Source organism: Lepidochelys kempii, chromosome 1 (assembly GCF_965140265.1).
Source record: "Lepidochelys kempii isolate rLepKem1 chromosome 1, rLepKem1.hap2, whole genome shotgun sequence".
NCBI lineage: Eukaryota > Metazoa > Chordata > Testudines > Cheloniidae > Lepidochelys > Lepidochelys kempii.
This window is the reverse complement of record NC_133256.1, coordinates 178,171,940-178,190,773: the sequence shown is the minus strand read 5'-3', so window position 1 is coordinate 178,190,773 and position 18,834 is coordinate 178,171,940. Positions and strand designations below refer to the sequence as shown.

General features: G+C 37.6%; 1 protein-coding gene across 4 annotated transcripts in view; it reads left to right on the top strand.

Moving 5' to 3' along the window:
• Positions 1 to 18,834, top strand: part of ROBO1 (roundabout guidance receptor 1) — a 440,544-nt gene that overhangs the window by 315,306 nt on the left and 106,404 nt on the right. For all 4 annotated transcript variants that reach the window (XM_073303979.1, XM_073303988.1, XM_073303999.1 and 1 more), the window contains exons 4-6: positions 10,963 to 11,083; positions 14,555 to 14,693; positions 16,013 to 16,140. In XM_073303979.1, the coding sequence (XP_073160080.1) occupies positions 10,963 to 11,083; positions 14,555 to 14,693; positions 16,013 to 16,140 (388 nt within the window). The remainder of the gene's footprint in view (positions 1 to 10,962; positions 11,084 to 14,554; positions 14,694 to 16,012; positions 16,141 to 18,834) is intronic.

Below are 18,834 nucleotides of genomic sequence, written 5' to 3'. Positions count from 1 at the left end.
GTGGGGGGAGGGGCAGTCAGGGTGGGGCAGTGGGGGAATGTGGAAACGGGTCAGGGTGGTGGTACACAGATGGGCTCAGGGTGCTTAGACTCAGGCTGGGGGGAAAAGGGAACATAGTTTTAAGGAAGAATGAAAAGAAGAGAGAATTAAAACTTTCCCTGGACAAGTGAAAGTGGATACTACTGGCATTAATTCTTTCATATTGATGTAAACTGAGCAGGGTTAAATTACTGATGGAGGGTGGGAAAATGGTACCGTTTTTGAACCCCTACTGTAGATTATTCATTAAAGAAAAGAGATTTACTTCTCCTGAGGAAGGTTTTGTGTTAAAACAAAACCCAGTTTTCAAGACAGTTTTACTTTAGTAACACGTTACGTTAAAATAAACTGCTGTGTTGCATGGCTCAGTGCAGCTTTATTAAAAGTGAGTCAATGTCATGCGGCCAATACTATATTTCCATTACATTGCACATATTAAAAATTGGAATGAACTTTTGTTATCGACAATATGACTTGGGTCTCTACCTCCACAGTGATCACAGATGCACAGTGGTATCCTTTGGACTCTCACCTCTGCCAAGGAAAAGAGGGAGGTTTCAGAAAAGAACTGGACCCATGCCTCCAGTTTCAAGAATTTTTGTCTTTTCACTGCACCTGTGGTTATTTTTGCTCTGACATGCTCTTTTGCCTCAATTCTGTGTTGGAGTAGTAGTACTGAAATGAAAAGAGCTAGTAGCTGCAGAGAAATCGTAAACATAGGCAAAAAGAAAAGGAGTACTAGTGGCACCTTAGAGGATCTACATCTCATCAAGGATCTACAACCTATCCTGAAGGACGACTCATCACTCTCACAAATCTTGGGAAACAGGCCAGTCCTTGCCTACAGACAGCCCCACAACCTGAAGCAAATACTTACCAGCAACCACATACCACAAAACAGAAACACTAACCCAGGAACCTATCCTTGCAACAGAGCCTGTTGCCAACTGTGTCCACATATCTATTCAGGGGACACCATCATAGGGCCTAATCACATCAGCCACACTATCAGAGGCTCGTTCACCTGCACATCTACCAATGTGATATATGCCATCATGTGCCAGCAATCCCCCTCTGCCATGTACATTGGTCAAACTGGACAGTCTCTACGTAAAAGAATAAATGGACACAAATCAGATGTCAAGAATTATAACATTCATAAACCAGTCGGAGAACACTTCAGTCTCTCTGGTCACTCAATTTCAGACCTAAAGGTCGCAATATTGGAACAAAAAGACTTCAAAAACAGACTCCAACGAGAGACTGATAAATTGGAATTAATTTGTAAACTGGATACAATTAACTTAGGCTTGAATAAAGACTGGGAGTGGATGTGTCATTACACAAAGTAAAACTATTTCCCCATGTTTATTCCCCCCCCCACTGCCCCTCAGACATTCCTGTTAACTGCTGGAAATGGCTCACCTTGATTATCACTACAAACGGCTCCCCCCCCCCAGCTTTCCTGCTGATAATAGCTCACCTTAAGTGATCGCTCTGGTTACAGTGTGTATGGTAACACCCATTTTTTCATGTTCTGTGTGTATATAAATCTCTCCACTGTATTTTCCACTGAATGCATCCGATGAAGTGAGCTGTAGCTCACGAAAGCTTATGCTCAAATAAATTGGTTAGTCTCTAAGGTGCTACTAGTCCTCCTTTTGTTTTTGCAAATACAGACTAATACGGCTGCTACTCTGAAACCTGTCATAAACATAGGGGATCAAATCCTTTCCTCTTTGGATAGGTGCACAAGTCCTGATATAACGAGAAATTGCTGTAGGGTGGCAGGGGGAGAGAATCACAAGGGAGTTCTCTGTACTCCTCATACTGCTTATGGAAACTTAATTTATCTTTATTATTCTCCATCACATCGTGCCTGCTACTAACATTCATGACAATAGTAATAGGTGCATGTGCACTGTTATAGTCGGGCACACACAGCAATCATTACAAGGTTCATAGTACAGTGCAAACAATGACAGACTCAGCGTACTACAACAACACACATTACTGTGGCTTAGTGTTAAAATGCTCCTTCAAGGTCTCCCTCAGCCAAATAGCCTCCCTGTTGAGCTCCCCTTATAGCTTTGTGTTCATAACGCACAGCACAGTACTGAAGAGCAGTGCAGGACCCTTGCTTTCTGACAGAGATGGCTGGCTTGCAGGTTACTAGGGTGGTTGAAAAGTGGCTGGAAACCTAGTACGGTGCCCATGGAGTAATTCAGAAACCTGCATTATGTGTCTCTGAATCTGCCCACATGAGGCATTGCAAACCCTTCCCAAACTGTGGCCAGTTGCATAGTGGGATAGCTATCCACCCTTTACCCCACGGCCCCACCCCTGCCCCACCTCTTCCTGCTGCATTCCACCGCCTCCTCCAAGTGTGCCATGCCCTCGCTCTGCCTCTTCCTACCCCCACTCCTCCCTGTCCCCCCAGTGCCTCCTGCAAGCAGGCTGAACAGCTGATCACTGGGGAGTGGGAGGTGCTGGGGGGGGGAGAGGGAGGTGCTGATCAGCAGGGCCACTGGTGGGTTCTGAGCACCCACTATTTTTTCCCGTGGGTGCTCTAGCCCCAGAGAACCTATGGAGTCAGCACCTATGATAGCTACACATGGTGCACTTCTTTCTCTGTCAAGTGCAAGATGTGCTCCACTGACACAAGGAGTATAGTGTGGACATGCAACAACAGTTTAATTACAGCGGTGGCTGTACGTCCACGTAACTGAAGTCAACTTAACTTTGAAGTGTAGATATAGCCTGAGTGTTTTTCATCATTCACATGTATTGTTTGTTGCTCAGTAAACTACTTAACAAAAAGCAGACTTAGATCTTCAGAAAAGGATTCCCTACAATTTCTCTAAAGGTCTAGAGAGAGAGGACTCTTATATAGTGGAGGAGTAATAACATGGTTTTGTTATGCGAGGAGTTTTATTCATGGATTATCACAGCGAAAATACTGCATAGTAAATATTTTGTGAACATACCATCCACTGAGGTTTGAATAGTAGCATGAAAAATGTTTCACACAATTATTTGTCTAGTTCAATTATTTTCATATGAGCACCACTGTTTCTAAATGAGTTTTGGTTAGGGGTGGACTAGTCTGGGCTTTGTCATCAGTCCACGCTGCCTTTGTAATTCAGAGGAACCAAATGTAAAAGAAAGTTTAAGTAACTTTTGAATCTTTAATATTTTAAGCTTCTAAAAGAGAAATACACTGAGCTTTGGATTTTCTTTCATCAAGATTATTTATTACACAAACTGTGTCTCTTGGCTGCTTCCACTTTCTCTGTTAATCAGGAGGAAATACCAAGTGTTGGGGCAATTCTGATGTTTGGTGCCTGATAGTGTCAAGTGCTGACTGAGCACCTTCAAAACACAATTAAAGTTACCAAACAGCTCCAGGGACAGCTGACAGCGTTTAACACTTTGTAGATATTCATCTTCTTGCAGGATTAGACTTTTAATGAAATTGGCTATAAGAGACAGTAAGACATTTTGAAGAGAAAAACTGAGCCTAACTCTGAAGCTCACATTTTTTGCACAGGCTGGGATGGATGCCAAAAGCACCATGTAGGAGCTGAATGTTCTTTCAATATCTCCACCCTCAAGACTATTTTAAGTAGAGCAGTTCTGCTATAGATAAGCCATTGTGCTCGTTATCAGCTCCACATCCCCAACCCACCACCATCACAGGGGTTTGTTTGTTGGTTTATGTGGTGGAGAGAGGTGGTTTACAATTCAACTCTTAGATTTTGCTATGAGCAAAAACATGGTATAAGAAAGATCTCAGTCCAAGAATGTTTTCTTTTAATCTTGCTTTCAGTTTGTGTGTGACATTTTTGGGAGAGGAGCGTATTTTTGTCATGCAATGGGGGAAGGACTCACCTAGAGACTTAAAATCTTTCTTGGTCATTGTTATAAGGATATTAATTTGGGAATGGTCAGTGCTACACTCTGAGTCACAAAATCTAAAACAAAAAATGCATGCAGCTTTTTAAAGTAACATTGCCTGCTAAGGTATTCATATGTCTTCCCTGTCTTTCTCCAAATCTCTTTTTTAAAGCCCAATTTGTTTGCCTTTCTTCTGACACCTATCTCCTACAACTCTGTGGGTCCTCACCTTCATGCTTTAACCATTTATGTCTTTCTTTCCAAAATTAGATTGTAAATTCTTCAAAGCAGGGGCAATGGCTGACTATGCATATGTTGTGTGCTGCAGGCATGGTGCTAAACAAATAATAATAATGTGACAATACTGAAACACGCACAACATTACAATCTGCCATACATACTGTCAACAATGTTGTGCGAATTGAGGACAGAGTTTCATCTGTCAATCTGAGTTTTATTTCCTTAAGGATTTAAGTTACCCCTTAGCATTGTTTTAATGCAGTGGTTCCCAAACTTGTTCCACTGCTTGTGCAGGGAAAGCCCCTGGTGGGCCGGGCCGGTTTGTTTACCTGCCGTGTCCACAGGTTCGGCCGATTGCGGCTCCCAGTGGCCGCGGTTCGCTGCTCCAGGCCAATGGGAGCCGCTGGAAGCGGTGGCCAGTATGTCCCTCAGGCCGCGCTGCTTCCAGCAGCTCCCATTGGCCTGGAGCCACAACTGCGGCCACTGGGAGCCGCAATTGGCCGAACCTGCGGACACGGCAGGTAAACAAACCGGCCCAGCCCGCCAGGGGCTTTCCCTGCACAAGCAGCGGAACAAGTCTGGGAACCACTGCATTAATGCATTGTAGGTTTTATGTATTAAATAGAATGATAACTACGAGTTGTAAATCAACACATTTAGTGGTCTTTGTTGCTGGATTTCTCAAACATTTCTCCTGGGGTTTCTTTTCTTCCTTCATTCCCACACTTCATAGACTTTTTTATTCTTTATATTTATATTAGGGCTGTCAATCAATAGCAGTTAACTCATGCGATTAACTCAAAAAATTAATTGTGATTAATCACACTGTTAAACAATAGAATACCAGTTGAAATTTATTAAATATTTTTGAATGTTTTTCTACATTTTCAAATATATTGATTTCTATTACAACACAGAATACGAAGTGCATGGTGCTCACTTTATATTTTTATTTTTGATTACAAATATTCACACTGTAAAAATGATAAACAAAATAAATAGTATTTTTCAATTCACCTCATACAAGTACTGTAGTGCAATCTCTTTATCGTGAAAGTGTAACTTACAAATGTGGATTTTTTTTGTTACATAACTGCACTCAAAAACAAAACAATGTAAAACTTTAAAGCCAATCGCTAAGACAAAAAAGTTTGTTTATATTTATGGGAGATAATGCTGCCTGCTTCTTCTTTACAATATCACCTGAAAGTGATAACAGGCATTCACATGGCACTTTTGTAGCCAGCGTTGCAAGGTATTTACGTGCCAAATATGCTAAACATTCATATGCCCCTTCATGCTTCAGCCACCATTCCAGAGGACATGCTTCCATGCTGCTGATGCTCGTTAAAAAAATGTGTTAATTAAATTTGTGACTGAACTCCTTGGGGGAGAATTGTATGTCTCCTGTTCTGTTTTACATGCATTCTGCCATATATTTCATGTTATAGCAGTCTTGGTTGATGACCCATCGGGTTATGAACACTTTCACGGCAGATTTGACAAAATGCAAAGAAGGTACCAATGTGAGATGTCTAAAAATAGCTACAGCACTCGACCCAAGGTTTAAGTGCCTTCCAAAATCTGAGAGGGACGAGGTGTGCAGCATTCTTTCTCCGTCTTAAAAGTCTTAAAGTCTTAAAAGAGCAACACACTGATGCGAGACAAACCACCCCCCTGCTTAAAGTGCAGGGCAGAGATTGTCTGAGCAATTGCTGAAGTAGAACTAAGTGGACTTGTCGGCTCTAAAGTTTTACATTGTTTTATTTTTGAATGAAGTTATTTTTTGTACTGAATTCTACATTTGTAAGTTCAACTTTCATGATAAAGAGATTGCACGAAAGTACTTGTATTAGGTGAGTTGAAAAATACTATTTCTTTTGTTTTATACAGTGCAAATATTTGTAATAAAAATAAATTTAAGGTGAGCACTGTAATTGAAATCAATATATTTGAAAATGTAGAAAACATTCAAAAATATTTAAATAAATGGTATTTATTATTGTTTAACAGTACGATTAATCATGATTACTTTTTTTAATCATGCAATTTTTTAAATCACTTGATAGTCCTTATAAAATAAATAAATCTCTCTCTCTCTGTATATGTGTGTGTGCGTATATATATAGAAAATATAGTGTGTGTTTGTAGTGAATATATGATATTGTGTAACTTTGAGTAATGTCTTGTGGTTTTGGTTTATTGGTTGAATGAATTGATTTATTATCTGTATATCTTTTTTGCTGCTGAGTGGTCAAAATTTATTATTCTAAGTTTAACTGAGAGGATTTCTATAACTTTTTGTATGGACATCTTTTGTTGTTTAATTAAATAAATAAAATGAAATTGGGATGGCTGAAGTACTCATGAATGGCAAAGTGACTTGTCAGTTAAAGGCTGTATAACATGCCATCATATCATGTATTCTTTATACACAACATATGTTACAGAAAAACTGCTTTTAGGAATATTCTAGAACTGCTATAAAGCACTAGGCCACCTGTGATCTGCTGTGAGTCCACATCTTTTCATTGACAGTTCCCAGCAGTTGCAGAGCTGTAAACACTTTTAATGGGTCTATTTTGTATCCTCCACTTGTAAAGCCAGGTGTCTTTTGTTACCAGGAGTTCAACTGTAAAGGGCTTAGTCAGAACCGTAAAAAATTTTTTTAAAGTTTTGAATTATATTTTCAATAAGTATAAAACATAATGACTTTTAAAATCTATTAATTTGGATCTTTCCAAGACTAGAAGCAAAACACTGGGTCTCACTGGGAAGTGGTGGTATAAAATATTTTGAAAACAGAGGCTATTATTTCTTGTTTGTCAGGAAAAAACTACTACTCCTTAGGTTGAAAATGGATCCCCTACTGCACAAAAAAATGCCCCGTCCTGTGGTTTGGGGTATTATATTATGCCGTTAGTTTTTTAACCCAAAGAATCATTTGGTACTCTAAATTTCAGATGATAGATATCTATATATAGATATGCACACACACACAATATGAGAAAAAGAGAGCTAAAATATTCGTAGCAATACCACTGACAACTAATAAGTCTCTCCACTGATTTGAGTAACTTTAGTTTGAGTAATTTAAAACAGTTACTGCCCACAAAGAAGAGATTTGGCTCTTCGCTGCCCACCTTATTATATGGTAGCTTACAATTCAACAGTAACAGAAGAAATATGTTGGAAAATCTCAGTTTGTAAATTATCCCCCCTATACGCACAGACAGATCCATCCATGTTTTTCAGACATATACCTACAATTACATCAAATCCTTTTTTCCACCTACTTCAGAGTCTCCTCTCTGCCATTGCTCAGAGCTTCATGCTTGAGAGAAAAGGAGGGGAGGGTGGGGAATAAGGAATATAGGACACAAATCTACTGTAGCTACAGCTTTCCTCAGGCAAAGCTTTTTTATGTTAAAACACAGGGTGATGTAATATGTCCCCTTCAATTGGGAGTTGGCCAATAGCTAAAAAGTAATGGGAAACGTATGTAGTCAGTCAACAAAGGAAGTACATTTTCAATCAGTCAACACTGAATAATTCATTGAGGATACATACAGTACTCTGTCCATGTATGTGTGTACACACCATATTTATGGGGAGATGATATCTATGTGATAAACATATCATAAACCTGTGCAATTTTTCATATGCCTGTGATTGTATCACCTGCCCACTGAGCCAGCAACCCAGGAACTTACTCTAACATTCCTGACCTCTCTGCAGCTTCTGTCATCTTTAAAAACAAACTACCATACTGCCTGAGGCCCAGGAGATACAAAAATGAGCCTTGAGACGGTTACCAGCTTTTCTAATCGTAAAAATGTCAGAGCTTTATATCTGATGTCTGAAGGTCCTTGAGGGTTAGAAAGTGGATCTTCATACATATATCACTCCTTCCTGTTGTGACCCAGCACTCATGTCTAACTGGGAAGGACCCAAGATATAGACAAGTGACTTTAGGTAATTTTGAGTTATTTTACTTATTTGTTTTAACATTTACCTCCAGTTGAACTTTGTACAGTTAGATTCATGGGAAGAAACCATCTGCAAAGTCAGGTGTCTAACAAGAGATTGTTCCAATAACATTTTTTTAAGCTCTCTGAACTGTTCCTAGAATATTGTTTTTCTGTAAATTATGGTTCATACAGAATGTATGGTGATATGTTAAAAAGGTTGATATAAAGGTGGGATTTTCATAAATGTCAAACCAGGAGCTCAAGTGTCATTCAAAGTCAATGGAACTTGTGCTCTTAAGTCACTGAGGTACATGTGGAAATCCCACCTTTCATCTACTTAAGTTTGAGATGAGTGAGTAGTTCAACTACCCTCAGGTAAGCCAATAAACTTTTATTTCACACGACCATATAGTCAATGTTGATATAGATATGGAGAGGGAGAGAGAGATGTGTGTATGTATATCTAGAAGTAGTTATACAAATATGCACACATACAATGAATAATATAACACCTTGATAATATTTATTATTGCAGTCCTTTAAATTGTATGACTTTGGGGGATATGAAATGAAAATCTAGTTATGTACTTCATACTTTTCTCTTGCTGTTTAAGGCTATCAGCAAGTAAAAACACATTTACCTTACTTTAAAAAAAATATTTACAGGTCACCTTTAATACTCCATTAGACATGCTTCAAATTCCAATTGAAATTTCATCATTGCTAGATAAAGGACATTGCTTTTTCTCTCTGAAATGATGTGCGCCAACAGCAAAAGCATGACATTTGTATTCAATACTATCTACATTATAAGTGCATGTCCATCTATCTCAATAACTGACTATCATCATTGTGTGTATATGTCTTACAATGATAATAAGAGTCCAATGCCGCTCAAGATGTGAAGTTCTCAGGGATAGATTTCTAGCTGCAGGCAACTTGAGCAAAGTACTTCACATTGTGAACATTCTCTGGCTAGTCACTGATTGTATTAAGCCTTTTAATGTAACTTTATAGGCACCTTTTGTTTTTCCGCTACAGTTCAACTTAAATTATTATCATATGTGATCTGAGTTTTAAGCCTATGCTAACTTACAAAAATCATTAAAGAATATTTAAGTGGCATTGCAGGCAACAGGAGATTTATTCAGATAAATGTATGTGTTTGTTCTGTTGTGAACATGTTTTGTTGAAGTTTAAAAACTTAATTAACCAAGGCTTTTATTAAATAAAGAGGGAATCAGATTTTTGGCTTATATTTCACAATCTATTTTAAGTAAAATGTAGCACTGTTCACTATGAAACATCTGCGGGGAATTCTTTGCTCATACTGGTTCAACTCCATTAACTTGCAAAGAAATGAACTGGAGTAAATAAGAGCAGGAAGTTAGCTAACTAACTCCAAATATTGCCAAATATAGGCTCTGTATACCTCTACCTGAGTGCTCAGCACTTCTGAACATCAGACCCTTACTTATTTGTATAAATGTGGATTTAGGAGCCAAATGTTAGGCTTCCATTAAAACAAAATCTTGGTATAAATATATCTTATTGCTACACAGGTTGTGAGGTATGGTATTTCTATCAGGATCTATCCTAGGGAGAAGGCATCATTTATTTACTCTACCAGTACCAGTAATGTAGGGCATAAGCAAGCAGACCCACGCTCTTGGTGGTGCATGTGAACAGAAGTCAGATTTTTTTTTAAATTGACAAGCAGTTTTTAAATAGTGATTTTCAGTTTTTTTGCTGAGGTACTTAACCGCTCTATGGTTAGTGAAAAGAAAAGGAGTACTTGTGGCACCTTAGAGACTAACCAATTTATTTGAGCATGAGCTTTCGTGAGCTACAGCTCACACGAAAGCTCATGCTCAAATAAATTGGTTAGTCTCTAAGGTGCCACAAGTACTCCTTTTCTTTTTGCGAATACAGACTAACACGGCTGTTACTCTGAAATCTATGGTTAGTGGAATCTAATTAAATGTAAAGTTGTGATGCAGGTGAGAGGGGTTTTCTGTTGTTGTAAACTTTTCATAGTTTATAAACAAGAAGACAACAACTCAGCGCTGAATGGCAAATTTGTCTCTAAGGTATGAATTAAATATATTTTTGTCACCAAGCAGAAAGACATTGAAATAATTTGTATGCAAAGACCATATTAGATGTGTCTAATTCTGATATATTAACAGTAGAAAGGAAATAGAACCTGTATCTATCAAGCATTAAACAGAAGCAAGGAACAGCCACTACTTGGTAGTAGACAGATTGAAGTGGAGTATCTTCTGGATCCATAAAAGTGAAGAGTTTTTAAAATACAGAAATAAAAAAATATAAAGTTAATAAGCTGAACAAAATGCTTTTGGTGTCAAAGTTGTTAATTAGCCTTGTTTCTCCACCCAACCTCAAATTCCTAAAGCATGATCTCATACGGTTGTTTGTTATCCATAACTAAAAGGCTTTGGAGACTAAAACTTTCTAATTTTAGATGGAAGTCCAAATAAAATTTGCTCAGTATTCTGTATTTTATGCTTTCTATTGCTGAAATAGATGTGCAGTAAATGAGATGCACCAAGCAAGAGTCTACAATCAGCAATTAGAGTTTCATAGAATCATAGAATATCAGGGTTGGAAGGGACCTCAGGATGTCATCTAGTCCAACTCTCTGCTCAAACAGGACCAATCCCCAACAAAATTAATCATAATTTCATAATCATACTTAGCATCTACATAGCACGGTACATCTTTAGAACACTTTACAGACATTATCTAATTGATTATTTTAGAAGTAATTTTTATTATTCTTGACTTGTCCTAGATCAGAGGAGGAAAGCTCATGATTACCTACACGAGAAAGAATGATGCTGGCAAGTACGTCTGTGTCGGAACAAATATGGTGGGAGAACGAGAGAGTGAAGTGGCAGAGCTCACCGTTTTAGGTAAGAGAGACTCCATTGTGTGACACTTCATTAGTGAAAATGCCAGTATTTAATACAGCTTCATTTTTTGGTATGGGGAGAAGCAGTTTTATAGCAAGGGCTTTTTTTTTTTTTTTTTGTTATCATCCAGCTCTTTTGCTATGTTAACATTGGGCGTGTTTTTGTGACAGTCATGGATATCCGCCTCATGGCATATTCCAGAAAATAAATGATCAATATCGGTTCTTCAGCCGATGGAATGGAATATCGTTGAAATAAAGAGGTTTGTTACTCCAGAACAGGATGAAAATCGAGGGAAAAGAGGAAATAATGAACACAAGTCAGCGAACTATGCTGATTTGTGAACACAAAATATAGGGTTTTTTTCACTTATGCGGTCAGATCTGACTTAGTTTTCACACTGCAGATAATTCCAGTTTACACTGACCATAACAGTATTTATAAATAATATCAAAACAAGAATTAACTTCAATTAACTTCAATAACAAGCATATGTATCGTTTTCCTCTTCCACGAGGAAACTAATATAATCTTGGAAACTTTACTGAATCATTTATGTAATGAAATCTTAAAATATGGATAGATCTGTTATCTGCATACATATACGTTGACCTAGTAAAACAGGAGGTGGGATACCACTTTGAGACTTGCTGAGTGGCATAAATTTGCTACCAAACAACTAGCTCAAATAATCCTAGAGACATTACACCATGTCTAATCAATCATTAAAGGAGATCTTCAGTCAAATTAACTAACTCAAACTACCTTGATTGAAAAACCACACCTTTTTTGTCTTCGTAGACAAGACCCTATGATGTCTGCAGTTCAGCCTCAGAATATCTTTGGCATTTCATGGCTGCTTCAGGATCTTCAGTGCAATCCTGATTCTGGACTCTCAGTGTGAAATGTTGCTTCAAAGCAGTATAAGGCTTGGAAACAGCTTAACCCTTTTTATCCTGGGAACAAACACTTTATGACTGCAGGGTTTACACCCATGAGCTTGGAAACTTCACAGCAACATTGAAGTTTGAAAATAGCTGGATTCAGGTCAAGTTCCTCAGTGCTGGCCCTGTCTCTAGCAGTGGTATTTTATTCTGTTTGAGGCACTTCCTCCTCAGTGTTCAGTGACTTTATTTGTTTTCAGTCCAATTCAGATGCTAGACATCTTGAAATCCTGTTCAGTGTTTATGAGTGGTGGGGAGTTCCTTAATAAGTTGACAGTGTTTAGCATCTCAAACTATGTTGGCATCTTCTCAGCAATCGGCAAGACGTGGTGATTTTTTGGGGAAGCTCAGGATATTTTCCTGTATATTGCTGTGATATTTTCTATTTCAGATGCCTTGGAAACACTTGGTTTAGAGGTAAATTTAAGTCAAGTCAACTGTTAGGACTTCCATCTTTGTGAAGTCTGGAAATTACAAGAAACTTTGTTTGCATGAGTATGGTTCTTATATTAAGTGCCCATGCAGCTGCATTGGTTAATTACCCACACCAGTATCTTTTTACCATTATCCCAGGAATGGTAGTATTGATGAGTTATAGTTGCCTTATTGGAAAGTATTAGTTTGATTCTCCTTTCTGAAGACTTATAGGAAGAAGGAAATCTTCAAGGGTTTTCATTTTGTTTTTTGTTTCTCTTTAATTCAAAATTTATCTCTGATTTTTGTCCTGGGGAACAAAAAAGATTCCCCTCTGGAGAGGAAGAATGGTGTATTGGGTAGGGCACTAGCCTAGGACTCGAGAGAACAGGTTCATTTTCCTATAGATAGATAGGTAAGTATTCTCAACTGGAGAGATGATATTTTTTACATTTATCCAGCCAAACTTCTCCTTTCCTTCTTATACATCCTGAAGTTATTTTTACTGAGCGTCTGTTATGAAAACGCCCTAATACCTATCTGAAGTAGGCAGAAACTCTTGGACTATTAATATATCATTTTCATCCTTAACCTTCCGATAGGATCTAAAGAACTGCTTGACTGCCATGTTCACTGGTATTGCCTAGCAGTCCGGCATGTCACTGTTACTAGGTCAGAATAATTTTTCTTTTGCATAGTTTTGCCAAACATCATTATTAGACTCTTCTCCTTCAATAAATCTAGGCTCGCCATTTCCAGAATTTTATGTACTGGCTTCAGAGTGCTCAACAGGCTTCCCTGCAACCTTTTTGCACCTACATGCCTTGAGGGCTTTGGGGATTTTTATTACTTTCTAAATAACTGTGCAAGTAAACGTGTTTTGCTTCTGTTGCACCAATACTTTTTTTTATGCCAGTTAGCTGCATTAAACCTGTTTGTGATGGTAGCTCCTTTATAACATCCTCTGCCTATTGTTTGGGCTCTTGTAGAGGCAAGATAACTTTTACATTCCAGGAGTGAGGTTCTGTTATAATTTCTACTGTACGTTATAGAGAAAATATATTTACCTGTAACGGGTATGTTGTTATAAGTTCACTCTCCTCTATCCACCTTATCCACAGAGTGGAAAGTGCATGTTTCAAATATATGAATAAAACCTTCTCAGCAACTTATATTTAGAGCTCAGCGAAGTGTTCTCTTCCACTTCATGTGTGTTGAGGTTAGCTGTAAAAAAATTCAAAACCTATAGACGTTCCTGCCTGATACGTAATATGAGCATGGACCTGTGATAACAGCTACTTCTGTGAACAAAAATTATACAGAAGTAATTTTCTTTTTTCTTTGTGCTGGTGAGAAAGAAAATGATCACTTTTCTCTTTGCTGCACTTGAAGTGATTCTATCAAACACAAACTGTTACTGATGACAAGGTACAGTCATACCGAAGATTCGGTGGTGGCTTTAACTAGCCTCAGAATATGTTCAGTACTTCCCCATTGCATCAGGGTCTCTGCGGAGGCAATACTTAATGTGTGCTTTCTGTCAAAGGTACAATAAAATAGTGATGCCCGTTGTCAGCTTTGGTGCCTTGCAGCAGATCTGTTTCTGTTGCTGAAGAGAAACTGAGGCCACTTAGGGCTAGTCTACACTACTGCGCTACATTGGTGCAGCAGCACTCATGCAGCTGCACCGCTGTACTGCACCTGGTGAAGACACACTATACCGATGGGAAAGAGCTCTCCTGTCGACATAATTACTCCACCTCAACGAGAGGCAGAAGCTATGTCGGTGGGGGAGCATCTCCCACCCACAGCGCGTGGGTGTGGACACCGCTTTAAGTCAATGTAACTTATGTCCCTGGGGGGGGGGGCGTTTCACACCCCTGAGCGACATAACGTACATCAAGTTAAGCAGTAGTGTAGACAAGCCCAGAGTCAGGTCTAATGTAATTTGCATATCTACATTGTGTACCTGATTTTTGTTGTTCTTACAACAAAATTTACCTGGCTGCACACAAGTAACTCTGGAATCCCCACATCAGCCACCCTGAGGCACTGCAGGTGTTGCGGTGCTGTGCCTTTAGCTGTAATCCAGTGTTTCTTTCCTTTCCTTTAGAAAGACCATCTTTTGTGAAGAGACCCAGTAATTTGGCTGTAACTGTGGAAGACAGTGCAGAGTTTAAATGTGAGGCTCGGGGCGACCCTGTACCTACAGTAAGATGGCGAAAAGATGATGGGGAATTACCAAAAGCAAGGTGCAGTATGTTAAGTTACCTTTTGGATAAGATCAAGTGCGGGTATCAGTTTGATATCTAAGAGGGGATCATTCCTGTGCTTGTATGGATGGGCTTGGTGATCTAATAGGACTCTTCTATTTCTGAATCCCGTGGTCCTCTGCTTACAGATATAATTCACTTGTGTTGAAAACTTAGAAACAGCTTGAACTAAAATCTTTCCAACCTACTACAAAAATAGCAAAAGTATCAAATTCAAACAACAATGTATGGCATGAATGAATTCTGTACTTGAAGTACCTACTGTAATTATCAAAACTACTGTAAAATGTCAAATAGATAATATAATTAGGCTACAGCACCAAGAAGTGGACAGTGGAATTGCAATTGATGCAAGATGCAGCCTGCTAATGTATAGTGCTGCTCTTAGGAGACCTGCTTTTTTTGTTATCAAGTCTCCAATTCACATCTCTTCCGTCATTGGCCTAACAGAGTGGAAAGTAAAGTAGCCTTGTAAAAAGGAAACACATGAAGTTTTTTTTTTTGCATTTTTGCTTAAATTCCTAATCATCAGTTTTTAAAGTATTGGTGGTTTTTTTTCCCTCGAAGAGGACATACTGTAACATTTGGGTCCCTTCATCTTCTACAGCCACATCTTGTTTCCTGTTAATCCAGTTTATAATTTATCTAAAAACTACTGCATATAGGGTAAAATAGCTGCTTTCTAGGACTAGAAACACACTGGCTACATTATGCAAAGATGAGTAAAAGGTGATGAAATTGGAGAGAATATTATAAGGCTATGTTATTTCCTTATAAAACGATTGAATGAGTTATGTTTTAGCTTGACTTTAAGATGGCCTTTGGTTATGTTCATAAGACCAATGCTGCTTTTTTAATCTTTTAAAACCTTATAGCTCCTGATTTTTACATCTTCCCACATGCAAATGAAGAAAAATATATGGATTATTTTTTTTCTTTTAGAAATATCATTAAATATGTTTACTAAATGTATTGTAATTAAAAGTCTTTAGGCCAAAGTCTAATGTCACTTACACCAGATTTACCATTTACGATTATTTTATTAGTGATGATCTTGATTTTCACATTGTAAGTGAGATCAGATTAAGCTCTCAAATATGTTTGTTTTGAAAAAAAATGTCCATAGTTCGAAGGCAATACACATGTTTCATGTATTGCTTAAATATGCTCATATCTCAGAGAAACATATGAATTTGAAGGCAAAAACTTCTTACGCTTACTCTTTATACACTAAAGAAACTGGCAATATTATTTTCTATTTATACTGTCACGCTCATTTGCTGTTATATGTATTTAAGATATGAAATCCGTGATGATCACACTTTGAAAATCCGGAAAGTTTTGGCAGGAGACATGGGGTCTTATATTTGTGTTGCCGAAAATATGGTTGGAAAAGCTGAAGCATCAGCAACTCTAACAGTTCAAGGTAAGCTGTTTCTTTATATAATACTTAACCCCAGAAAAAGGAAAGAAATTTGATTTTCTATACAGTAACTTTAATAGAACCATAATTAATATTTAATGTGATAGGCTATGTTATAAAAAATACAGAAAAATCATTTTGAGCCCTGTTAAACTATTTGATTATTTGAGCCCTGTTAAACTACTGAAGCATTCAATTATTTTTTTCATAAGTGTGAAAAGAATTAATGTTCAGTGCTGGGAGGGAAGGGCATGTATTTTGAACTTCCATAGGAGAACTTTTTTATCCTTTCTGTGATTGGTATCATCTCAGATTTTTTTAACTGGATAAAAATATTGTGACTTCAAGTATCTGTTGGATTTTTTTATTTAAAGTAGTAAAGTTGACATTTTTTAGATTCCAGAATGTAAGATATTTCATCCACATCTTATGTGGCATCTCTGTTAGTGGAAGTTTGCGACCATGGTAGTCCATTCTGTATGATCCTCTGCTGATCTCCTTTTGATCCACCCAGTATACCACATCATTCATCCAAGATCTTTTTCTGCCTTGTGTTGTTCTGCTATCAGTTTTCCCTTCCAGTACCTGCAAACACGTCATGCCACTGACCCTTTTAAAATGTGCCCTGAAAATTGAATCATTCTTTTAATAAGATCTCTAATAGCATTTGCTAAATTACAATAATCACCAGTCTCATCAGATGTTTATTCTTCCAGATGTCTCTTTTGGTGTCTTTCTAGTCTGGTGTGACTTCAGTATCTGATCTTCTGTAACGATGCTTCCAAAGTAGCAATGATTTCTTAGTTGTTGTGTGGCTGTGTCATTCACTGGACTCTTACATGTTTTCCCAGGATCCTTGTCTAGTGCCATAGTTTTTGTCTTATCCATGTTCCACTTTAGACCATATTCTTTGCCATATTCATATACAGTCTCTACTAACTTCATGAGATCTTCCAAATCAGCCATCAGCACTGTCATCTGCATAGAAGAAATTATTCACCAATTTTTCCACTCATCTTAATACCTTCTTCTGTTGCTTGTATTAATTTAATTAAGCACTCACTATAAATGTTGAATAAAGTTGATCACCTTGTCTCAGTTTTCTCTCTTGATCTCTATTAGATTTTCATTTTCATCTCCCATTATAATTACCTTCTGATTTCAGCATAATTGTTTTATTACTCAGAGTTTGTATCCATCAGTCCACACAGATCTTAATACATTGAGTAATTTGTAGAGGTAGATTCTGTCAAGTGCTTTTTGGAAGTCAGTGAAACACAAGTATGCTGTTTTCCCCATTTCAATTGATCTTTCCAGTATGAGCTTCAAGTTCATAATGGCGTTGATCGTGCCCTTTCCACAGTTGAACCTGTATTGTTGTTTGCTTATTTCCTTATCAATTTTTCCTTTAATTTGGTATTGAGCAACTCACAAACGTATCTTAGAGGCATGCAATACTAAGTCAATTGTTCTGTAGTTTTTACAATCCATAGTGGTGTTCTTTTTAAGGATTTGGATACCCAGTTATGTTGTAAAATCTTCTGGCAATTCTCAAACTTATTCTTCATTACATCTGACAGAGCTTTGAAGCCTTCATTCCCCTATGCTTTTTAACAGTTCAGCTAGTATTCTGTCACAACCTAGTGCTTTTCCTTTCGGAAGTCTTTTTATTGCTACTGTGATTTTTTCATCCATTATTGACGGGCTTAATTCATCAATCCCTTTTTTAGGTTTTTGAGGGTTATCATCACCATATAGTTCTATGATGTATTCTCGCCATCTCTCTTTCTTATCTTTAGAGTCTATCAGAGAGTGTCCATTTTTTTCCTTAAGGGTCATATTGATCTCCTTTCTTCTGTAGCTAAAGGCTATTATCTTTTGATACATCTCACTTTGGTCTCTTTATCCTGTTGTTCAATTTCTTGCATTTCTATAAATGCATTTCTTGCATTTGTATAATTTTGATTTTGTCTTTGGTATTCCTCTCTTTCTGCTGTTGATCTTTGTGGTTTTACTTCCCTCCTTTTGTCTATCTGACCAATGATTTCATCTGTTACCCATGGATTTTTCTTAGCTAGAAACTTCTTCCCTACATGTTTATCTGCAGCTTCTTTGATAGCATGTTTCAGCTGTTCCCAAGTCGCTTAGTAGTCACTTTTTCTTGGTAGTGACTTTGTATCACATGATTTGTCAGAGGTGCAAGGTTCCATCCTTGAGAGCTTTTGGCTTTCTGTAACTTTTTCAGTTTGATATTCAGATTTATCAATACCAATCCATGATCTGATCCAGAATCTATACTTGGCATAACCTTAACCTTCTTAACACTGTTTTGTATACCTACAGTTGAAAGTGATAAAATCAATTTGTTTTTTATACATCCTGTCTGGTGATTCCCATGTATGGTGAGATTAGTTACAGTGAACTGTGTTTTTCAGCTAGTGAACCACAGATGTGTGTGTACAGTATATGCATACATACATTTAATACACTAAACCAGATCAATACAATTTCCGTGTCTTTTTCATGTTAATAATCTATTAAAGCATACTGGAGCACTACTGTTCCTTTGAATGATAAAAATCAAGAGGAACTGAAGGAATTACTATGTGTAAAAAAAAAAAAAACTTCATTGCCTTTTTATACACAGTCCAGATGTTCACCATTGAGATAATCCCTCTCTTCCTTTCTCAGCTAGCA